Source organism: Dipodomys spectabilis, unplaced genomic scaffold (genome assembly GCF_019054845.1).
Source record: "Dipodomys spectabilis isolate Male_0828 unplaced genomic scaffold, ASM1905484v1 ptg000125l, whole genome shotgun sequence".
Lineage (NCBI taxonomy): Eukaryota > Metazoa > Chordata > Mammalia > Rodentia > Heteromyidae > Dipodomys > Dipodomys spectabilis.
In genome coordinates, this window is record NW_024870802.1 from 14,618,523 (window position 1) to 14,642,658 (window position 24,136).

At 50.4% G+C, this 24,136-nt stretch overlaps 1 protein-coding gene across 1 annotated transcript; it reads left to right on the forward strand.

Moving 5' to 3' along the window:
* Nucleotides 1–432: 432 nt before the first annotated feature.
* On the forward strand, nt 433–22,838 carry Pyroxd2 (pyridine nucleotide-disulphide oxidoreductase domain 2). Its single transcript, XM_042689666.1, has 16 exons — nt 433–584; nt 3,419–3,438; nt 6,171–6,264; nt 6,372–6,445; nt 10,201–10,356; nt 11,892–12,045; nt 13,203–13,264; nt 13,345–13,442; nt 15,731–15,872; nt 16,186–16,320; nt 17,578–17,650; nt 17,896–18,052; nt 19,034–19,188; nt 19,912–20,018; nt 21,802–21,922; nt 22,560–22,838. Exons 1-16 carry the CDS (start codon nt 452–454, stop codon nt 22,631–22,633), a joined length of 1,755 nt encoding a protein of 584 aa, XP_042545600.1. The 5' UTR covers nt 433–451; the 3' UTR covers nt 22,634–22,838.
* The last annotated feature ends 1,298 nt before the right edge of the window (nt 22,839–24,136 follow it).

Below are 24,136 nucleotides of genomic sequence, written 5' to 3' on the forward strand. Positions count from 1 at the left end.
GAGGTGGCTAAAGGGCTGTACTGAAGGTTGACTGGAGGCTTAGACCTTGGCTGTGTGAGCCTCTGGGGGTAAGGAGCAATGGCTGCCCTGGACTGTCAGACTCTGTCCTGCAGGCCAGGCAGAGTCTTGGCCGTTCCTCTCCTGGGGCAGGATTCCCTCTCAGCCTGGGCTTAATGATTGGCTCCCTGCCCTGGCGAACTGTCAATCTGAGTTCAGGAGGTGGCTCAGAGCCCAGCTCAGATAGCCTTGTCCCTCTCATCCACTCCCCTCCTGGACTTCCCACTCCCCACCCCGCCACCAGGGCTGGGGCTAGTCACAGCTCAAGGCCAAAGGGAGGCAGAGCAGCAGCTCCTCCCCCTCCCAGCCTTCTCCCCAGCCCACCGGCCTCTCCCCGCCCCCTCCCCGCCCTGCAGTTGGAAGTGCTGACTGCAAGCAAGTTCCTGTGGCTGAGATGGCTGCCAGTGGCCCTGGCACAGGCCTCAGGAGAGCCTTGGGCTCCTTGTCCTGCTCTGCTTGGAGACGAGTTCACTCTAAAGCTGGGCGACACCTGAAGCAGGAATACGATGCAGTGGTGGTAGGAGCAGGTAATGTGGGTGAGCCAGGGCAGGGGGGGGCGGGGGCGGGGGGAGCCAGCCCAGCCCAGAGGCCCAGAAGGGCCCCTTAAAGAGCCCCACTGCATCCTCTCTCTGCTCAGGGCCCAATGTAGCCTAGAGTTTGGCGAGAGTAGGGGCTGTGCCGAGCGAGGCCTTCTGGTTAAGTCAGGCTCCACCTGCTGCTGGCTCTGGGGTCAGCTTGCTGTGTAGTCTAGGGCAAATTCTTGCCTTTTCTGAACCTGTGGCTAGATAAGCCAGGAGATTCCCCTTGTTCCTCTTACACAATGAATCAATGCTCACCGAGTTCTTGGAAACCACATGGTATGTAAGAATTGGAAAGGAAATCCTAGGATAGCAGATGAATGAAATCCAGCCACTGCATGCCCTTAGTTCTGAACAGAACCACCCCCCCCCCACACACACACACATACATTGCCTTCTCTCAGACATTGGGGTCTGCAGCAGGGGTCTTGGGAGGGACGTTTATCGGATCCTCCCTCCCCCAGGCTCAGAGCACCCAAGCCTGCAAGGTGATGCCTTCTGTCCACCTCAGAGGGCTGGAATGCTGTATTTTCCACTGCACTCATACACAGTGATAGGCCCAAGAGAAAAAAATGATGCTGAAGTAGCTTCAGATGCCACCAGGGCTGCACTTTTGTGTGTTCTAAGAACTGGTGAGCATCTCAATCCCCTCTCTTGGAAACACACGCACGCATACACATAGACTTTTTGTCAATGCTGAAATGTGCAGCACACAATTTCATTCAACACTGTACTTAATATAAATCCCATGCTGCCAGGTGATTCTTATACAACGCTTTCTTCAGGTTTTGCTAAACTGTATAACTAGGCTGTTCACACATGGGCAGAGATCCAATATAAAAAAAAAAGAAAAAAGGGAGGGGGGAAGCTGGGTGCTGCTGATGGCTCACACCTGTAATCCTAGCTACTCAGGAGGCTGAGATCTGAGGATGGCGGTTCAAAGCCAGCCTGGGCAGGAAAGTCCGTAAGACTCTTATCTCCAATAAACCACTAAAAAACTGGAAATGGCGCTGTGGCTCAAGTGGTGGAGTGCTCACCTTGAGCACAGGGACAGCACCCACGACCAAAAAAAAAAAAAAAGCGGGTGAGGGGTGGGAGGAGACTAGATATTTCCATTCACTTCAGAGAGTAGGACCGAAGTGAACAAATAAGCAGCGGAGACTTATATCCCAACTTCATTCCTTCTTCATAACAAGAATAAACTGCTCAGTGAGGTAGTATTTTTCTGATAGTAGAAGAATATTCTCTCTCTTTTCTTTTGGAGCTGTGTATTCACAGCTATGGCCTTCGGGGGCTGTTTCATTAATCTGTGTTCTTAGCATGTCCCTGGCACTTTCTTAAGCCTTATAAGGAACAGAATGGGAGGTCAACCGTGAGGTTTCCGGTATGCTGGCTCCGCCCCCCCCATGGTCTTCCTCTATGGGTGGGGTTGTTGGATGGGGTCTGCAAGAGCTGACAGATGACACTGGGGTGAAGAACTTGATTAGCATCTCATTACTGTGCCCGCTATAAAAGTACCTAGAAGCAGGTGACCACAATTGGTAACCGGCACATGTAGTCATTAGAATATGATGAGCTGTGACTAGTGATTACCTTTGTTTTTTAAAATGATTTATTTACTAGGGAGGTCATAGAATATACTTGTTAACAATGGCGACCTTTGACAGCTGGCTCCAAAACCCCATAGGCAATGGGAAGCAGCGCTAAGTACCCTGCTCTGGCTTGGAACATAGAAGCATCCAGGCCTCAGCCTCAGAGAAGCCCCGGTCTCCTTCCTCTCCTGGCCACAGACACCTGGTTCTGGGTCACCAGCTGCCTTGATGAGTTGCCCACAGGTGTGAGGATGCCTCGGTGTGAGCTTTACCCTGTCGTGCTTTCTCCCATTACCAAACACCACCCACAGCCCGATTCAGAGGCACACAGGCCGGAGGGAAGACATGGGCAGCATCTTCTGAGGTACAAGTTACACCAGAGTCCCTAGAGTCACGCCCCCACCTAGCAGCCACCTGAGGATCTGTAGACTGACTGGAGAGGTTGTGAAGATGCAAACACCTCCATACCAAACCTGGGATCAGGATTGTGCAAAGAGGGCTCCAGCTATGATGTTCCCAGCAGCCAACACTGTAGTGAATCTGCTTCTGGTTAAAGCAGAGCCCTCTCCCAGGCTTGGGAGAAATCTGATTCTAGCAGGAGTCCCTCACCCAGCCAGACACACTGTCTGGGGAGGGGTCTGGAAATCAGCCTTCACACAACTTCCCCAGTGACTCTGAGTTTCTTACACTCACTCCCCATGGGTTTGGAGGGAGACATAGGACCCAAAGGTCTGATTCAGGACTCCTAGCCCAAGAGCAGCCCTCCTAGGATGCAGAGAAAGAAAAAAATGGTAAGATAGATATAAATAGGCCCTTCTAGCTCACCCCTGAAGAACACCTCAATACCCTGGCACACGTCGGAGCCAGACCCATTTAATTACTTGATCGTGAGCTGTTCATCATTCATTTGTTGGAAAACTGATGGTTGGCTGCGACACCCCTCTGTGGTAACCACAGTTGGACCAAACAAGCCAAGCATGACACTAACTCCCCATCTCTCTCCAGCACTCACCAGAATGGCCCCTTATCCCACTCATGTTTAATGCCACATAAACTAGGACATTCCCTTAGTCACCTGGGAGAGGGATGACCCGTGAGATTCTGGGGTTGGGGACATGAGGTTTAGTCCTCAAAGAATGTGTGTCTATTGGCTGATCTGTGATGCTCTCCTCTTCCCCCGTCTCATTGCAGGACACAACGGGCTGGTGGCTGTGAGTACCTGTGGCCCCTGTGATCTCACCCCCTCCCCCAAGCCCCTGGGCCCGTAGCTCTTAGCAGCTGTGAGGAAGCTCGAGGAATGAAGGAAAAGGCAGCCTGCTGTGCTCTCCGTGCTGACTAGGGTCATGGTGTAGATGCACACCTGTCACCAGGTAGGGAGGACATCTCCCTTCCCTGTCTGTTCCCTCACGCACACGGCCGTCTCATGGCCTGTGGGAGCCCAGAACCTTCAGAAACAAGCAGCTGAGAAGCAGAAGCACGGTGCTGGCCGAGAGGCAGCAGGTTAGAGTCTAGGGATTGGTCAGAGTCTCCAGCTGTGTAGAGAGCCCTGCACACCCTAGTGATGTTCAGGTCACTGATGGACCACTGGAGCACATGGCTGCCACTTGTCCAAAGTATGCTCTGGCAATTGCAAGGAGCCCCACCTAGCGGACAGGCTAGCACTTCTGTTCCCGGTACAGCTGACTTTTAGTTCCCAAGCTCTTTCAGCCCAAAGCCTTCTTCAGGCTGTGCTTCTTAGCTCTAGTCTCTGTATCTCCAAGAATCTGACAAACATGGAGCATCTTGAAGTGGTACTTCTAGAGAAGCAACACAGGGAACTTAGAGGACAAAAATGGAGTGCCAAGGGACAACAGCTCATCTAACTCATTATTTTGTTGTTTAACACTTGAGCAATATTCCTTAGTTTTTTTTCCCTCAAAGCTGGCACTCTACCACTGAACCACACCTCTACTTCCAGCTTTTTGGTGGTTAATTGGAGATAAGAGTCCCAGACTTGAGGCTGGGATGGTGGCTTAATGGTAGAGTGCTTGCCTTGCGCGTATGAGGTCCTGGGTTCTATTCCTCAGTACCACATAAGCAGAAAAAAGCCAGAAGTGTCAGTGTGGCTCAAGTGGTAGAGTGCTAACCTTGAGCTGAAGAGCTGAGGGACAGTGCCCAGGCCCAGAATTCAGGTCCCACGACCAACAACAACAACAAAAAAGAGTTTCAGACTTTCCTGTGTGGGCTGGCTTCAAAGCACGATCTGCGGGTCTCAGACTCCTGAGTAGCTAGGAATCAGCTGCCCCAGTTTGGACACATGAGTTTTACTGACCATTTTACAGAGGGCCTTTTGTCAATCAATTAGTAATTTAAACACACCAGTGTCATGTTAATAAAATAAACACTAGTTCATGTCCCAGCTCTGCCATTTTCTATCTGTGAAGGTTAAGGTGTGTCACTCACCTTCTCTGAGATAATGTGCTGCAAAGATCTGAAAATAAGTTTGACATGCATGTGGCCTTACTATTAGAATTTCGAGCCCAGGGAAGGCCATTAATGACCTTCAGGCAAAGACCACCAGTAGTGCATCTAAGGTTATTCAAGTTGAGTTTGTTACTTATAGCTAGTAAGAATGAAGAACTGTGGGTATAAACTAAGAAGGTGCTAGAAAGAACCAAACACAGGATATGAATGTTGCTTTGGAGGGGCCGGGGAAGTGCCTGAGAAAATAGGGCTTTACTCTAGGTCAGACACTGCCCAAAAGTGAGACAACCTGAAAATCCCAATGAATTTGATCTGTCGGAGTGCAGACTAGGAGTTGCATAGCAACAGTCAGTCTCAGGTCTAGAGACGAAGTGTTTGGTATTTGGCTGATGGCATATAGACCGAGCTTTCATTAGTGCTTAGACAACCCTGTGCACTAGACTTTGTCTCATCTTATGGTCAGAACAACCTTGCTGGAGGTTGTTGCTCTGAATTCATTTATAACTCATAAGAAACCAACAGGGCTTACCTCTGAGGGCCAGGAAAGCTTTTACATGTCGGGGAGCTGCCCTTTTTGGTGGTTCTTAGTGGGATAGGTTAGGGGAATAGATCATGGGCTCGGACTGTCTGGGTTTATTTTCCTGCACTTCTATTTAGCAGCTCTGGAAGCCTAAAGCCAATTGTTACTCTCATTGAGTACATTGAGCCTGTTTTCCCATCTGTAAACAAAGATTTCCTACCCACCTACCTCAAGGATAGTGTGGTAGATTAAATAAAATGCACCCAGTGTAGTCAGCAAGTACACTTTTTTCAAAAGTGACTTCAGAGTTTTACCATCCCCGATGCCATGTTGATGTCAGTATCAATAGTGTTAGGGAAACGAGCCTAGGAGAGCTGCAGGTTCACAACTAGCTCAATATTTCTTGTGCTGGAGGAAAACAAATAGCCGTGCACCTGTCATTCATTCCCCTGAATGAGGTTCGGCTATCGCCACAGGTTCATTCGTTTACAGCACTTGTCCCATGTGTCAGAGACCGTTCTGCATTCCTGCCTGGGACCGGCTCATGAAACCCTTTGAATGAGATTACGTAGGTACTGGCAGCCTAGCGCCCATTTTTGCTCATTAGAAAAGGAGCCCCATCAATCCCATGCCAGTCGAAAGAAAATGAGGCGTTAAACAGGGCCTGGCTCTGTGTTGTCAAATTCAGCCCCCCCCATGGGGCCTCATAGATGCTGCTTCTCCCTGGAGAAGAGTGACATCAGGACGGGGAATGGGGGGCAGGGGAGGGGGAGGTTCAAGCTGAGGTCCTGGGGCACCAGGGGCAGGCCATCTCCAGGTGGGACATGGGGAACAGGAGCCGGCAGGACAGCTCTTAGAAGCCATCTGTACTCAGGAGCCCTGTGCAGTGAGGGCTTTAAGATGGCAGGTCAGTCCTCAGGGATAGAGGGAGAGGTCCTGTGTCCCCCCCCCCCCCCCCAGGCTGCATACCTGCAGAGACTGGGAGTGAACACGGTGGTGTTGGAGAAGCGCCACGTGATTGGCGGTGCTGCTGTCACTGAAGAGATCATCCCAGGTAAGCCCCACTGTGGGGGAGGGGGGGAGTAGGGGGATGGGAGGGCAGTGGAGGAGGATGGGCAGGATGGGGACCCCTCCTGACTGCTTCTGTTGATCTGGTTCCAGGCTTTAAGTTCTCCCGAGCATCCTACCTCCTTAGCTTGCTGCGTCCACAGATTTACACGGACCTGGAGCTGAAGGTAGAATGGCCTCCCCCAGGACTGGGGTCCTGACTTGGGGTGAGGGCTCCCTTCCCGTGTCAAGGCAATCCCCTCCTTTCCCTTCTCAAGGTCTCTCTTCAGTCCCTGGGTTCATGAAGATCACACAGCTCTTCTGCATTCCACAGATGCACTCAGATCTTAAACACTGGACTAGCTCACATAAAAGTCAGAGGTTTTGTTGGGTTTTTGTGGTGAGGGAGGGAGGGGCTGTAGTAGGGCTCCAACTCAGTGCCTTGCACTTGCTAGGCAGGCTGGACCCCTAAAGCCACACTCCCAGTCCTTGTGCTTTTAGTTTCATTGTTTGTTTGTTTGCGTTCAGATAGAGGCTCTTGCTTTTGCTTGGGCCAGCCTCTGACCTCACGCTTCCTATTCCCCTTTTTCTGTAGCTTTGAGTTCCTGAGTTTGAACAGCTGCCTTAGGCACAAGCTGAATCTGCCCTCATTCAAATTCTGAGCCTGCTGCCATTCTTGGCAGCCCAAGCAGACTTTCACCTCTCCTGGCACCTGAGCTGTTTGAAAGGCTCCTGAGAACCCTCTGCCTGCCTCTTATTCTCTTCTCAGTCCACTCCCCTCTGCCTACTGCTTTACACACCTCAGCCTCGACCCAAACTTTACCTTACCACCTCCTGATTTAACTCCTAACTGCTGGTGCCTTTGTCACCCACCCCCAGGAGAAAGGTCCCTGTAAAAGATGTGCCACCTATATAGGTAGCTGTGTGCAGGACTCCACCAGCTTTTCTCTGAGTTCAGTCAGAGATGAATGACATACACAGCACTCTTCATTGCTCTTTTCTGCTCTAATAAGTTATCCAAACCACACCATACCACACCTACAGGCCATAACTAAAGTACCCGTTTATGGCAGCAGATACTTGGGCCGGGGAGGGGAGTAGAGACAATTCCTGTCCTTGCCTGCCTGCCTCTCTCAGCTTCCTGCTATGTCCCTGCTGCTCCTGCTTGACCTGGGAAATCTCCCTAAGTTGAAGGTTCCCAGAACTGAAGATTGCCCAGGTTTCTGCTCAGAGGTCTTATTCTGTGGGAATGGTAGGACCCAAGACAGCATTTCACAGCATTCTCCACCATTCTGAAAAAAGAGGCCCCAGCTGTAACTGAGAGCCAGAGTCATTAATTCCCACATGTCCCCAGCCCCTCAGTCACACCTGGTCCTTCCCCCGCCTGCGATGGCTAGGTAGCTTTTGTTGTTTTTATTTGTTTTGTTTTTAGAGAAACACAGGCTTTGAACAAACCTCATAGATTAGATAATCTCCTGGTTATTTAACACTCCCCCTTTTCTGATGACACCTAATTACAACAGCAAGAATGACAACAGTGCCATTTATAAGAGAAAGTCAGAATCCACCACAGCCGTTATTCACATTCAATTAGTTATGCTTGAAACAATCTGAGATCCTCTCAGCCCCTTACCTACTTGCTCAATGGGTCGATGCACGTCTGCTATGTGCCAGGCTCTGGACAAGATTCCTGGGGCTGCAACAGTGAACACAGGAAGCAGGAAGAGAGCTTCCGGTAGAAGTAATGGCAGGAAGAAAAAAAACTAGGGCAATATGACAAGGAGAAACTGAAGGTCTCAGCTTAGCCTGGTGACCAGGAAGTCTTCCTTATAGAGGTGACATGGGGGCCGATGCCAAGAAGTCTCCAGCCATATGGCCATCTGAACAGAGAGCATTCCAGTCAGAGGGAAGTGGGTGTGGACAGGTGTAGACAGAGTTACATCAGTATGGCCAGAGGTGACAGGTGATGGGCAAAGGAACCACAGCTGAGGAGGAATAGCCTAGAGCCTGCATTTTATCCACTACAGTGGAAAGCCAGCAGGAAGTAGAATTTGAGATTCACAGGTTCATAACAGATCAGCTCACCAGGCACTGTAATCCTAGCTATTCAGGAGGCTGAGATCTGAGGATCACAGTTCAGAGCCTGCCTGGGCAGGAAAGCCTATGAGTTCAAGCCCCATGACTGCCAAAACAAAAGCCATCGGCTCATGTGGGTGGTGGTGGAAGCAGGAATAGCTGCAGGTTGATCCATGCAGCAGCTTCTGCAGTGAGTCCAAAGATGGAAGCCTAGGTTGTTGACAGCAGTGGGCATGAAGAAAAGTGGACAACTCCTGCAGGTGGAGCTGACAGGAACTGACCATGGAAGAATGTCCAAGGGTGAGGGAAAGAGAAGAATTAAAGATGCCCCTGGGGTTGAAGTTCATTACAACCAAAGGAATCAAGCTGGAAGTGCCCGGGAGTTAGAATCCTATTTCTCCACCTCAAATGTTAGAAAGAGCCCAAGGTCTCCCAGCCCAAGCCCCTGCCCTTGAGTGGAACCTTTTGCAGAATGCTCAATGTCCCAGTGGTCCAGCCTAGCTGCAACATCTCTGGTGAGAGCAACTCCAGCTATCATTGTTGCAAAGGTCTTGTTCAGCTTCCAGGCAGTCTGCTAACACTGCTTCTCACAAAGGTTCTGCCCCCTGGGGCCAGAACCTTGCCTGCATGGTGGCATTCATTGAACCAGTCAATAGAATGCCTAATGGTGGTACTGGATCTACAATAGTGAGCAGAGCAGGCCACACCCTTGACCTCACAGAACTTTCATTCCACTGGGATCAGGCAAAGAAAGAAACTTAAGATACAGTTAGCCATGTGGTGATTAGTATATTGGGGGAAAACATAATATAGTGGGAGGGACAGGGAGTGATGGTGTGGTCAGGGGTGACCTGGCTGGTGATGGACATTTGAGCAGAGACCTCAGGGAAGTGAGAAACCAGACCACAGATGGAGAAAGAAGTCACTAGAGAGCAAGCACTCCATGCTGACAAGTGTCAGTGGCGCAGGCCCCTTTGGTTAGGCCTGCGTCTCCTTTGGAGAAGCAGATGTGCTCATGGAAAGGCTGTGTGCTGCCCAAACACCCATAAATCAAATTGTATTCTAAATATATCAAGGGAACTCCCATTTAACTTGGCCCTGGAGTAAATGAGTCTGCAAAGTAAATAACATTTTTTGATATAAATAATTCAGCTATCTTATAGATATGGATTTTCACTGTGCTTTATTGTGTCTTTCTAAAGTTTAATTATTTATTTCTGAAGTGAGGCAGTTATAGATTCATGCTGAGAGCTAGGGCCTGGGGGGTCACAGAGATGTGACTTTGAAACCCAGATTTACCTCTTATAGTGACCTGGGACAAGTTATTTAGCTTTTCTGGGCCTCTGTTGTGGCATTTGTACAAAGAGGATAAAGATGCATGCAGGAACGTTGTGAAATAATAACTATAATCCCTAGTATTGTTTCTGGTGCAAGATAATCATAGTATGGTGTAGCACGGTTTGGTATGGTATGGTGTGGCATGGGATGATACACTATGGCCAATTATTGAGTGCCTGGGCAAGAGGACTTTTATTATAAACATATTTGTTATAGACATATTTAAAAGACTAGGAACCATAGAGCATCCTAGACAGACAAGTCCAGGATACTCTCTTCTCCAGTTAACTAGCAAAAAAACAGAAATGGAGGTGTGACTCAAATGGTAGAGGACCAGCTAAGAGTGAAAAGGCCATGTGAAAACACAAGACCCAGAGTTCAAGCCCCAGTAGCAACACACATATACACATACACAAAACAGGAACTAAGACCACATAGTTTGGAAACCGACACACAGGCCACCAAATGGGTCACATAAATACAATGGAAGAGACTACAATTGACAGGTCCTAAAACTTGTGTTATGCAGAAATATGGACTGAAGCTTCATCTCCGAGACCCCTACGCCTTCACCCCCATGCTAGAAGAAGGCAGAGGAGGCAAGGTGCCCAGGTCCCTTCTACTGGGCACAGACATGGCAGAAAACCAGAAGCAAATCGCCCAGTTCTCATGGAAGGATGCCCAGGTAGGGAAAGCAACCACAGATGTATCCTTTGTTGTGCCTTACCAGCCTGGAGAGGCTCTTGAAAGGAAATGAGCCTTGAAAAGAGATGAACTGTCCTAGGACCTAGGACACAATGTCCTGGAGGGTTTCAGTCTGTCCAAACCTCTGATCTAAGACACTTCAAGGAAAAAGGGTAGACAGAGATTAAGAGCAGTAGACACTGGAGCCCCTGGGGCTTGTGTGTATGCGGGTGTCCATAACTGAATTTCAAAATGGAACCCTTCATACATATTCACACTATGTTCACCTTCTAGCTCTCTTGATGTCTGACAGTTCCAAAGGAGGATAATGGGGGATGAGAAACAAGTGAGGCTTGAATGAACGGGAGCAGGAATTTAGGGCAAGAAAATATTCATTCCTTCAATTTGGCATCAATCCCCTGGCACCTAAGGCAAGAAGTGTCTGTGGTGCTGGGCAGCCCTGTGAAAGAAAGGACACACACTGGATGGAGAAGGTGCGCTGTGTAGGGTTGTAGCTGAGGAATCTGCTGGGTAGCTTTGTCCAGATAAGTCACAAGTGAAGTAGTGGATCTGGTGTGCTAGGTGCTACCGATATGGAGAGTTCTCCCAAAGGCCATGTTTTTGTACCTAACCTGGACATGCACTGAAGATATAGCATTAAATCTCATCCAAGAGGATGCATTTTTGCAAGGAAAACCTAGGTTGGTGGAGTCAATGCATGCTGTTTTGTGTTATGTTTAATATTAGGCAAAGCCTAGAGAACAGACATGTGGCATTCATGTACCATGGTTCCTGGCTCTGATTCTTCATCCAGAGCTTTCTGAGCCTGGCTGATGAACAGAACCATCCCAGGACTGAGGATCTTCCAAGTCCTTCTCACATGATTGTTTTGTTCACTGAGCTAGGAGCAACTGTTTCCACCCTCCTTCAGATCCTGCCCATTTCCCACGCATCAGATGGGAGTCAGCACAAGGCCAGGACCCTGAGCCTATAGGACATTAGTGGTGACCTTGCCTGCTAGTGACTCCACAAGCAGACACCAGGCTTGTTTCCCACTGTGGAGATGAAGGAGCCCGATTTCTTAGCTGGTCATGGCAAGGTGTTAGTTTTACAGACCTGCTCTAGAGAAAGCTGTTGAACTTTATTCTTACTGAGACTTCATGAATGTTCTTCAACACAGAACTCGAGGAAATGCTTCTGGTAATTTCCTGAGTATATTCATGAGTGTAGTTGAGCCCTAATTAAAACCTCTGGGCTGAGAATCAAGTGAGAGCCTCTAGTGTTGCCTGACATTGGCCCCTCATCCATGGTGCTGTCTTGTGGCCCAGGCCTCTCTGCCCTCTCCAGGCTGTCTCTGTTACCGATGAAGAAAACTCAGCACAAACAAGCTGAATCATACCTAGAAGTGAGGCCTGAGAAACCACCAGAGGTTCCCTGTGGGGTGCAGCCAGAGAGGGCAGTATGAAGGCATGGTGTAGGGAGAGGGTCTTTGTGGGATTCTCAGTAGTGGAGCCTTTACCTAGAGCTCTGTTCTAGGCCTTTCCCAGGTATGAGGAGTTCATGAGCCGCTTGGTGTTAGCCATTGACCCCCTGCTGGATGCAGCCCCGTTGGACATCGCCGCCTTCCAGCACGGCTCCCTCCTGCAAAGGCTCAAGCTGCTGTCCACCCTCAAGCCCCTGGTGAAGGCAGGTGAGTCCCAAGTGTAGAAAGAGGTGGCCTAGGCCTTAGCCAGGCTCCAATGTGGCTGCCAATTATAGTCAGCTAATAGGCTGTCATCCATGCAGGCTACCTGGTCTTCCCTAAAAACAGAACCCAACATTAAAGGCTTGTGCACAAGTAGTTTACTTAGAAGGCTGATCTCTGGGTCCTAGTAGAGAAACTGGATAGAAGGAGAGCCAATACCAGAGAATATGACCACACTGACCCCATTTGTAGGTGATAAGACACCAGACCCTGCCTAGACCCCCAGAGAAACCTTAGTAATGAACTTGAGGCCCACTCCTGGGAGAAGGGAAGGAGATGTCCAGCTATCAGGCCATTCCCCCACTGGTTAAGGGATGCCTCATGGGATATTAACTCCTATACTTCTGGGTCATGCATCTGTGAGCAATTCCTGATGGTGCCAGAAAAGCCCAGGGTAGAAATGAGGCACATTGTACAAGGCTGAAGTAAGGTGCTGTTAGGGTTTCCATATGTGGAAATAACTTCATGGAGCTCATCGCTATGGCCACACCTAGAACAAGATATCGGGACCAAGAGAATCTGAAGCGCTACTTCCTTACAAGAAGGATACTAGATTGAGCTCAGTTAGGAAAAGTTCTGCTATTAATTAGTGATGAACGGAAGCTTCACAACCAAGCATGCTATTGTTTTCTACTGCCTTGTAGGATGTACAGACCAATTTAGCATCTAGAAAAATACCAAATCAGGTAGCTCTGCTCACAAGGAAACAAAACCCATGAGACTCCAGTGGCATCTGAAAAAAATACTTATTTCCCATGTGCCTGTGTGGTTCAGCTGACTCTCACTGGCTCAGCTGGTCTGATCTGGTCTCATGTATATATGGTGGCTGGAAGAAATCAATGGGGGCAGCTCCACTACAGGAATCGGTGCCCGTGAACTTGCAAATGCTTTACATATCCCATGAATCCTCACAATTGCCCTTGAGAGTATTAAATACTACTACAGTTTTACAAAAGAACCAGGCTCAGAGCTGTTGAAAATGGGCCCAACACCTAGGAAGAGAAGGAAACTGTAGCGTACACTTGCCATGCTAGCCTGCCTCCCTCTCATTCATTCCTGGGAAGCAGAGTCTAATTTGGTTGATATTTGGGGTTCTCTTTCAGGCCGTACTTTGGGAGCCCAGCTTCCCCAGTATTACCAGGTCCTCACAGCCCCAATTACTAAGGTAAGCACTGCCAAGCCTGCACCCATGGTAGCTGGGATCCCTCCTCCCACCCACCCTTCTCCTGTGGCTTTACTCTCCAGGTGCTGGATCAGTGGTTTGAGTCTGAGCCTCTAAAAGCTACTCTGGCAACAGATGCTGTAATTGGAGCCATGACAAGTCCCTGCACTCCCGGGAGTGGGTGAGTGAGGGCACTCGGGAGGAGCAGCTAGAGCAGAAAAGGGCAGGTCCCCAACACTGCCATTCACTGAGCTTACCCAGCATGCCAGGCACCAATTCACCTAGCAGAGCCACATCTGAAGTGGGGTTCAGAGAAGGGAATTATCTTGCCCCAAGTCACACAGCTAGTAAATGGCAGAGCTGACTTCTAGTCCAAGTTGTCCACCCCACCCCCACCTTCTTCCTTTTTGGCTACTCTCCTCTGCTTCACTAGGAACAAAACTCCCTGCCATTAGTGTCCTTTTTCCCCTCGCATCTCCCTGTGTCCTTCCTTCCTTCCTCTCCCTCCCCAGCTCCTGCAAAGGCGTAGGTCCCCTTTCTCTTTTCCCCTGTCCTCAGGCTCCAGGACACATTCACACAAAGCCTCCTACAGACAGGAAGCTGCCATGTCTGTGAGCCAGCTGTGTGCTTAGAGCCCATTAGAGAGGAGCCACAGACACAGTAAATCCTGTGATGAGGTAGGACTTAGAGAGCCCCTTGTAGAAATGGAAGGGCATGTGTGTATCAGGAGGGAGGGAGGGTTTGTCCAATGTGGAGCCATTTTCCATGCACTGGAAGTTGCTATCCATGTGCCTTGTCTTGGAAGGGAGGGGAAGCTCTCTCCAGAAGTAGCTGCTGGGCACCCATTGAGAGAGCCCTGAATTCCCCAGAGGCTGAAGCAGTGTTTGGCACCTTGGCCAACCTCTCATCAAATAGTCAAGCTGCATCCCTCCAGCTGGAGCCTCTGTCCCCTTGGGGGGCTTTGGACACTTGATTTATCAACTGTGCCTTTAAGCAATTTGTTTTTTACATTTGTGTGTGTGTGTGTGTGTGAGAGGGTCCTGGGGCTTGAACTCAGGGCCTGAGCACTGTCCCTGAGCCTCTTTGTGCTCAAAGCTAGTGCTTTACCATTTGAGCCACAGGGCCACTTCTGGCTTTTTCTGAGTAGTTTATCGGAAGTAAGAGTCTCACGGACTTTCCTGCCTGCACTGGCTTTGAACCACAGTCCTCGTATCTCAGTCTCCTGAGTAGCTAGGATTACAGGTATGAGCTCCTGGCACCCAGCTTTTACACCTTTTTTTTGGTCGTTTGTGGGGCCTGAACTCTGGGCCTTGGCTCTGTCCCTCAGCTCTTCAGTGCAAGGCTAGTGATCTACCACTTGAGCGACAGTGCCATTTCCAGCTTTTTCTGCTTACGTGGTACTGAGGAATCGAACCCAGGGCCTCATGCATGCAAGGCAAGCATTCTACCACAACCTCTTTTACATTCTTCTAATAATGATGAATGGAGCACTTGCCTATCCTGGATGTTGGGATGTGGTAGTGAATGGACTAGAAATCCTAACCAGAACAGGAGAGACTCAAGCAAGCAGTGCTAAAGAAGGGCCTAAATGTCATGACGTCAGGTCCAACTGGGAAACTTATGCTGAGGTTAAAAAAAAAAGCAAGAATTCCTCAGAAGAAGAGATGCTTGATCTGAGGAACTTGATGAATGAAAGCTGTGGGAAGAAATGGCTCCAGGCTGGCAGCTATCCTAGGCACAAAAGCTGGACTTGAACAGGCGAGTGTTCCATTTAGTGAATGGAAAAATGCCTGGTTTTTCCAGGGGAAAGTATGGGGGGGCAGGGGACAAGGCTGACCTCAGGCAGGGTCAGAGGCCACTCAGGGAGATTGGCCACTACCCTAAGAGCAGCAAGGAGCCAGTGACGTCTCAGGAGCTCATTGGGTTCTGAGATTCAGGCTCCGAGTTCATGGGCAGGGGAGCAAGTACAGAAGAGGTGAGCCTTTAGGTGAGCCTGCTGCAGTGTGAGGAAGAAAGGAGAGGGAGAGGGGCTTGCAAGCAGTGCCTCTGAATGCTCCATAGAAGGCAGCACTGGACTGGATGTAGATAGTTAAGAGACCGGTCCAGGTCAAGGGTAACACTTCAGTGTTGACAGGAAACTGAAGGCATGGTTCATGAGGATGGAGAAGACTGAAGGAGAAACAGTTTGAATGATGGGGAAAGGTTTCAGATGCCTGCCTCTCCCCGCACCCCCCGAAAAAGCATCCAAGCAGAGATGTGTGCTCATAGCTAGAAACCTGCTGGAGCTCAGGAGAAGGTGGAGCCCCAGGTGTGGGCACCTCTTCCATGCTGACAATTAAGCTCTTCGTAGAAGATCATTTAAAGGCCTCATGGAGAGGCCAAGGGTGCAAGACAGAAAGGGGTATTTGTAACTAAGACTCAGGGAACAGACTCTCACCTGCAGCCTGCGACGCTGTGCTCTGTCCTCAGGTATGTGCTGTTGCATCATGTGATGGGGGGTCTGGAAGGGACGCGGGGCGCCTGGGGCTATGTCCAAGGAGGCATGGGTGCTGTCTCTGATGCTATTGCCAGCTCGGCCACTGCACATGGAGCAAGTATCTTCACTGACAAGGTGAGAGCCCTTTCCACCTCCTTTGATTATTGACCGGGGCCCAGGCTAAAATGGGGTCTTACATTTGGAAGGGTCCTCATTCTATTGATGGACAAGGCCAGGCTCAGAATCCAAAGATGAGGAGGCCGAGCAGTTGTCAGGCACCAAGCCATGTTTGGGCTGAGGCTGCCCATGTAGGGGCTGGGACAAAGCTTTCCTGAGAAGCGGCTGAGTTTGGATGGTAGATTTTGGATGAGGAAACCTGCATGCCCAGAGTTGTGGAAAAGATCTAACCCCAGCTTTCCCTCTGGGTGGATCTTGCTGGCGGCTCCAGCCGGTGGCTAAGGTGCAGGTGAGCCACGAGGGCCATGTTGAAGGAGTCCTGCTGGAGGATGGTCTGGAGATCAAGAGCAGAGTGGTGCTGTCCTGTGCGTCACCACAGGTCACCTTCCTGAAGCTGGCACCACAGGTAAGCAGGGAGTGCGGAGGTAAGATGTCTTCTCAGACAGGGCTTGGTTAAAGGGGGAATCAGGGGAGCTCAGGCTACATGAGCGTTGGAGATGCAAATACTGCATCTTCTTGTTTGGAGAAGGAGGCAGGATGCAAATAGCAGAGAATCATGAAGGTCCAGAGAAGTAAGGCCATCTAGATCATTGCTGTCCAAACTTGGCTGAACCCTTACTAGAACTGAGTCTGGTTTCTGTCTGCCTAGAGTTATTACTAGAAAATTTCCCATTATCCAGAATTCTCCCTTTCCATCAACTCTTAATTCTACCGCCTGTGTCAATAGCCTATTGCTGTATTTGTGCAACAAAAGAACCACAGTACTTTCAGGCAGATAAGAAATCAGCTCGCAGACCAGGAGAACTGCTCGTCTTGTCTGAATTTGATTGCTCTGGGCTTTCGTTTCACCTGCCATCACCATGGTGCAGCCTGTGGGCTCCGCTTGTCTTGGCTGGACTCATTTGTATGTGTGAAAGTGGCCGTCTATGGTTGGTGCAGGACAGTTTCTGCTAGAAAGACCAGGGTAGCCAGACCTTTTTCCATGTGTCTTCCAGCCTCCAGCACAGTGGTCCAGGCCTGTGCTTCCCAGGGTCTGGCAAAGGGAAAAAGCCAGAAAGCTCAATCATCATATAGTTTGATCCGTTTGCATCTTATTTGCTAACATTGTCAAAGCAAATCCCCCATGGAGCCCAGGGGTCAGAGGTGAGGGCACTTTACAGGTGCATGGAAAGGGGTATGCACCCCGGAAAGGCTGAGATATAGAGCAATTGCTGCAATTGCCCACAACTTCCTGTCCTCCAACACTAAGGTAATGAAGCTCCAGCCATTTGGGGATTTATCCTTTGGGGACAGAGCACTAGTTTTTTTCTGAATATTTCCACTTCCCCAAATTCATCAACAAACATCTGTTCAACGTGTCCTATTAAGGCAATTCTGGGATCGCAAGACTCTCGAGAGTTTATAGACCAGAAGAGAAAAGAGAGAGGTATGTGAACTTCTGGTTCTAGCCCTCGCCCTGGCCTTGGACTATGAGCTCCTATAGGTAGGATCTCTGCAAAACTCAGAGGATGGAATGGCTAGCTTAGAATGGGAGTAGCCAGGAAGGTAGATCAGACTGAGCTCTGAAGAGCATGTCCAGAGGCAGAGGCTGAAGGACCACCAGCCTGAGCAAGTAATTCAGGTCCTGATGACTCCAGGCCTTTCACAGCAGCTTCTCCCTCAGGACTGGCTTCCAGAGTCTTTCCGGGAGAGAATCTCCCAGCTGGATACACAGTCTCCTGTCACCAAGATCAATGGTATGTAGTCTGTGATTGACGTTATCTGAGCAGGAAATTTCCCAGTCTCTCTTAACCTACCCACTTCAATCCTTCATCCTCTGACTTCCAGCTCTGCCCTACTTACCCCGACCCTCCCCGATTGAAAGGAGAAACACATTTTCATGCCTGCAGACTCCCAAATCACCATCTAAGGGAGCAGGGTGCTGATTGTCTTGGGAAGACCCTGGAGAACAGGGGCCTGACCCTCCCCTTGGGTCCCTCAGTGGCTGTAGACAGGCTGCCCAACTTCCTGGCAGCCCCCAGTGCTCCCAAGAACCAGCCGCTGTCCCATCACCAGTGTTCCATCCACCTGAACTGTGAAAACACGCTGCTCCTCCATCAGGCCTTCGAAGAGGCCGTGGGTGGCCTGCCCTCCCGCAGGTGGGTGAGCCGGATGGGAGATGGGCCCTGGCCTTTGTGTCTCGATGCAGAGACCTGTGGTGGCTGTCCAGACACATGAGAGGACTGGCCTCTTCTGGCTAGTGTTAAACCTTCACAACGCCAAGGGTGGATCTCCCTAAAACCACACTTACTTTCCAAGGACAGGAAGTGTATCCCAGGCAAGAGATCCATGGCCCAGGGCTGGCAGGGAGGAAGAGGGAGACATGGCAGGGAGTGTCACAGGTCAGTAGAGGAACAGCGCTGCACAGAGGACATTCTGGAGAGGGGGAGATCGTTCTTTGAGTCAGCCACCTGACAGAGGGCGCATGCTCCCTGAGCCCCTGCCCCATGTCCTCCCTCATGTTCATGAGCTTCTTCGTGCAAAACCTCCCCCTGCACCGCTGTGACTCTATCTTCCCAGAGCAGGTGGGGCACAGTGGGGCCCACGCTTTTCCATCCTGCCCATCAGCCACCAGACTTTTGCCAAAACCTGTCTGGCAAGACTGTACACTAGGCATGGGCTGGAGGGCCTGCGGTGTGACACAGACACAAAGCTAATGATAAGTGAGGTACCCGGGCCCACAGGTGAATAAAGGTCCTCAGAGACAGGCCCTCGGCTTGGTGTTGTTTGGCCCACTCACAAGACAGCACCAGGGCCCAGAGGGACACACTTGGATGAACCCTGAGCCCCTGCGGCTAGCCTCTTCACAGAGGCCCATCGGCTGGCCAGACCCTGGTTAGAGAATGGGGGAGAAAGGAAGGCAAGGACAGGCTGGATCAGAGCAGAGTCCTGGAGCGGGTGCAGGAGCAGCTGCTGGGGTGGGGGGAAAGGTGGCAAATGGTCCTGTAGGCACTAAGCCCCTTGGCCTAGGCCCCCTTGGCCCCAGTGGCCCAGCAATGGCATCATCCCAGGGTCTTCATTTGTCTCCAGTCACTCCAGAGCAGCCCCCAGCCTGACCTTGGCTCTTCCTCATACCACAGGCCTATGATCGAGCTCTGCATCCCGTCCTCGCTGGACCCCACCCTGGCTCCGCCCGGCTGCCATGTCATCTCCCTCTTCACCCAGTTCACACCCTACACATTGGCAGGAGGCAGAGTCTGGGATGAGCAGGAGAGAAATGCCTATGCAGACAGAGGTAAAAACGCCACCCTATCCAGTCCCCAGGACTGCTCCTGGCCTTGGGACCTGAGGGGATTCCCCTCCACACTTCCTCGTTCAGGATGAGCCCCTGTGGGTGCTGTCCCAAGGGAAGAGATGTCCCCAGGAGAATCTCACATCATCGTAGTGAAATTCTGTTCTATGGTCAGACACTGGGCTAAAAAAAAAAGCCAAAAAAATGTCACAGCTTCTGCCCTCTTGCTGCTTGTGGTCTGGTAAGGGAGACTTAAGAAACCAATCATCAGAGAATCACGTGTTTTATAGAGCTAAAGGAGGGAGCCTTAAGTCAGAGAGACAGGAAGGCTTTCAGAAGATGGGGCGTTTGAGTTGGGTTTTAAAGGATGAATTGGAGTTAACTGGAGAACAGAGGGCTCTGCTTGAGCAAAATAGTGGGGGAGGGGATAAAAGCAATAGATACACACATACACACACACACACACACACACACACACACATATTCATAAGGAAGCAAGAACAAATGCTTAAGACTGGGCTGGCCAAACACCCACAGTACTTCTCTGCTGAGTTATTTGCCTATGGATTGTTTGTTTGTTTTGATGTTTTACTTATTGAGGTATAATTTGCATAGGATACAATTTAGTGAGTTTTAAAGGAGTTTTAGTAAATTTTCAAGTCATACCGCCATCATGCGCCCTCCCCTTCCTAACGGCATCTCCTTCCCCGGCTTGGAACTCTCCAGTGTTTGACTGCATTGAGGACTACGCCCCAGGCTTCAAGGCCTCTGTGGTGGGCAGAGACATCCTCACACCACCCGACCTGGAGAGGATCTTTGGGCTTCCTGGAGGGGTGAGTACAGGCCTGGGGTCCTCCTTACCCCATCCCTACCCCCCCACACACACTTTCTCTGGTGGCTAATGGTGGTGATAGTTGACAAGGGACAGAGACACAGACAACTCCAGAGGAAGTGAGTAGCCCTGGGTCCTTCAGCCTCTATATCCCCATCGGCCTCTCCCAGATGGGGGGCTCCATCTTGAAGGAACTTCCTTCTCCCAGGTTCTCATTTTATCAAACACAGCACGCTGAAGTCCAGTCTGGCAACCAGCAGCTATGACGGCTACTGAGCCCAGCATGGCAGCTGGGCCAGAATGAGGCCGCCGCAGGTGTACAGTGCACTCTGACTGGGAGACGGCAAGAAGCAAGCTGGAACTGATGATTTTAGGTTGATTTCTTGCCACAAGGATCGTATTCTTAGATCCAGTAGGCTAAATAATATGAACATTAATTTCACCAGTTAGTGTTTGCTTTTGTGTGTGATACTAGAATTTGAACTCAGAGCCTTGAGTTTGCTAGGCAAGTACTCTACTATTTGAACTTTGCCCCTAGCCCTTTTGTTGGTACTGGTATTAGAGCTTACACTCAGGACCTGGGTATTGTCCCTTTGTCTCTTCACTCAAAGCTGGTGCTCTCGTACTTGAGCCACAGCTCCATTTCCAGCTTCTTGTTGTTGTTGTTAGAGATAAGAGCCTTATGTAGTTTCCTGCCCATGCTGGCTTCAAACCACAATCCTCAAATCTCAGATTCCTGAGTAGCTAGGATTATAGGGGTGAGCTTCTGGTGCTTTCCCTCCCCCCTCTTCCCTTCAGAACTTTTACCTTTTTGTTTTGCCAGGACCTCAATCCTTGTATTCATGCTTCCCACCTCCCTGGGATAACAGGCGCATACCACCTCATGCAGCTCTTTATGGGTTGAGATGGGGTTTTGTAAATTTCCTCCTCGCCAGCTCAAGGCTGGCCTTGAACTCTGAGCCTCTTGCTGGCAAGTTGCTGGTATGACAGGCATGAGCCACCACACCCAGCCTGCATTTACTAGTAAATCTAAAATCACACAAGCGGTGGTGGTCATTTTGTTTTACTGGGCAGGGCTGATCTGAATACAGAGTGGAGGAAGACCAGATAGAAAGGAATCGGCGGTGTTGATGGCACATGGGGCTGGTGGGGCGAGAAGCTTTGGTGACCGCATGCGTGTGCTCGCTGGGTACAGAGGCTGTGAAGGCTCCATCTCTAGGGCCGGGGACAGGAAGGTGGCCTTGTCACAGAGGCAGGAAGGTGGGAGAGAAACAGATTTGAGGAAGAGCTGGCTCTGTTTGGGGTCAGTGAGGGGCTGCAGGAGGATACCCCGCAGACGCCGCTCTCCTTGTCCGGGACTCCCACATAGCCTGGGCTTTCTGCCCCCCTCTGCCTCCCTCCTCAGCCCAGAGCTGGTCTCGCCCAAGCCAACAGAGCAGAACTGCACTTGACCCCTTGCCATGCTGTGGCCTCCTGCCCCGGAGCGGGACTCCCCAGAGGAAGGCTCAGGTGGGAAACCTAACGAAAGATATGTTCTGGCAGAAGCATGTGCCAGCAGCCAGAGCGAGACAAGCTCTCCGGGTCATCAGACAGACTGTGCGGGATTCGGGGTCTTCAGCAAACCCACGCAGTGCCCCCTTAGCTCCCCCACTCAGTCCCCTGCTCAGGAAATACCTGGGAAGAAAGGCCTTCCATAGAGAGCCAGATAGGTGAGAAATCCAGGCAGGGCAGTAAGGATGCCAATCAGTACTCCTATGCTAACTACTGCGGCCCTACCTCTACAGAACATATTCCACTGTGCCATGTCTCTAGACCAGCTCTACTTTGCCCGCCCTGTACCCCTGCACTCTGGTTACCGCTGCCCTCTCCCAGGCCTGTACCTCTGCGGAAGTGGGGCCCATCCTGGTGAGTGGCATCGATTCCACCTCTTCTGGGGGCAGTGAGGGCTCTTGGGAGATCAGAGATCTGTGGACAGACAAGGGGCAGAGAGGCAGGGTGTGGCATGCAGAGCCATCCCCAGGATCAGAATCCTCAGTGCGCCCCTGCCAGGCTGCACAGCCGCAGCCTAAGGCACCACCCTGCCCTGCCCTGCAGCTCTCTCTCCCAATTCTAATTTGGGGTTGTGTGTGAGAATTATGTCCCTCAGTGTTCCACCTTCTGGAGACAGAAAGGACCAATAAAGTTATCAACTTTTAAAATTCCTCCCTAAGACAGCTTCAGGTCGAACTGACCGCACCAAGGCCACCTTGTCCCGGAGGTGCCCTGTCTGAGCTGCGGGCCTCCTGTCTTCCTTACAGCCCTATTCTTGCATTTCTGCTTTGCCTGCAGAGGGCTTCCTCATCTGGTAGGTGGGCTCACAGACTGGGCCTACAGATGACTACGGACCATAGCCTGCCCTCCTTCCTTCTCCCTCCCCCCTCCCGCCTCTCCCCCCACCCCCCCATGGACAGAAGCCTTCAGGGAGCCCCAATCTGCGGGGCATTTGCCCCAGCCCCACCTCTGCCTCTCCCTGACTGGTGTTCTGAGCAAGCTTTGGTTCTAGGAGGCGGTGTTATGGGCGCCGCCGGACGCAATGCAGCCCATGTGGTCTTTAAAGACCTCAAGAACATGATGTGATGCTGGGCCAACAAGGAGAAGAACTCATCCCAGAACTTCAAAGATCCCGAACTGGGCCACCACCCAGAATCCTCTGCTCCCAAGAATGCTGTATGAGGATGCCATCTATAAGCCGAGCCCGTGTCAAAGCAGCGTGCCAGTTACCCTGTGCCCCAGGCCTCCCGAACAAATTGGGTTTGTTTTATTAAAAGCAATGTTTTGTCGGACACTTGTGTGGCTCGTGCCTATCATCTCAGATACTCGGGAGGTTGAGATTTGAGAGTCGAGGTTCAGAGCCAGCCTAGACAGACAGATCTAAGAAGAGACTCGTCTCCAGTTAACCAGCAAAAAGCTGGAATGGAGGTGTGGCTCAAGGGGTAGAGAATCAGCATTGAGCACAAAAGCCAAATAGGAATGCAAAGTCCTGAGTTCAAGCCCCAGGACTGGCAAGAGAAAGAAAAGGCATTGCTTCATACAGATCATTGGCTTGCATTTTTTTTTAAACACAACTCTGTCAAAACAGGTGGCCTGATGAACTCATCAAGCTTCTCAGTGTTCTATCAGTTTGAAACAGGCCATTTGACCAATGACAGGTCCATGCATCCTCCTCTCTTCCGCTTGGGTCCTACTTCAGCTGATTGGAGGACTACCCTGGCAAGGCCCAAATAACATTCTCATCCATGTAAGAATGGACCACATCATCCACAGGAGCATGGATCTGAATGAGGCTTGGTACCCTGAGACAGCAAAACCTCTGGCTCTGAAAGGCACTGTGGGATCGCACCTGTAATCCCAATAGTTGAGAGACTGAGGCAGGAGGATCATTCACAAGGCCAGTCTGGGCTACATAGGAAGGCTCAAAAAGAAAATGAACAAACAATAGAAAACCTCCAAGAAACAGCAATCAAGGAAAGCGTGTACCAGAAATTCAGTCCCTTGAATTCAATGCCAACTCAGAAATAGTGAGAGCAAAATTTTGGTAGAAAATGAAATATAGGTTTAAGTGAAGATAACACACTGTTATTTCTAGCGGGGGGGGGGGGGGGACATGAGGTTTTATTATTATTTTTAATCCCTTGGGGCCACTTGTTCTCTCGTGTGAGTCCTGGTGTCAGTCTTCTGAGTTGTATTCCTTGCTGTCCTGAATGTCCCTTCACTCCCGTGGTCAGTGACATGAGGATTGGAGCACCGTGACTTGACTTGGGCAGTAAAGCCCTTCTTGAGTTTCCTCACATGATTGAAGGGTAGGGAGGTGGTCAAAGAGAAAGAAAGGGAAAAATGTCTTTAAGTGACTTCAAACATACCTAACTAAAGCAGGCTAGTCAGGTAAAGTAAATTAGCAATTGGGCCCACCCAAGAGTTGTGACCATAGTTACATGGCTGCCCTTGTCCCTCAACTACAAAGTAGATTCCAGAACATTGTGACTCTTATTTCCCATGGGCTAAACCTGCCATGTCACTAAAACCTCTCAGTATAAATCTGGGACATTATAAGCGAGTTAAGTTGAAAAGAGTCAAGAGAAA

Excerpts from the sequence above, each read along its gene's own strand:
- Pyroxd2 (XM_042689666.1), top strand. The coding sequence starts at position 452 with ATGGCTGCCAGTGGCCCTGGCACAGGCCTCAGGAGAGCCTTGGGCTCC. Across the intron at positions 13,443-15,730 it reads CCCTGCACTCCCGGGAGTGG|GTATGTGCTGTTGCATCATG; the intron begins GTGAGTGAGGGC and ends CTCTGTCCTCAG. Across the intron at positions 19,189-19,911 it reads AAATGCCTATGCAGACAGAG|TGTTTGACTGCATTGAGGAC; the intron begins GTAAAAACGCCA and ends GGAACTCTCCAG.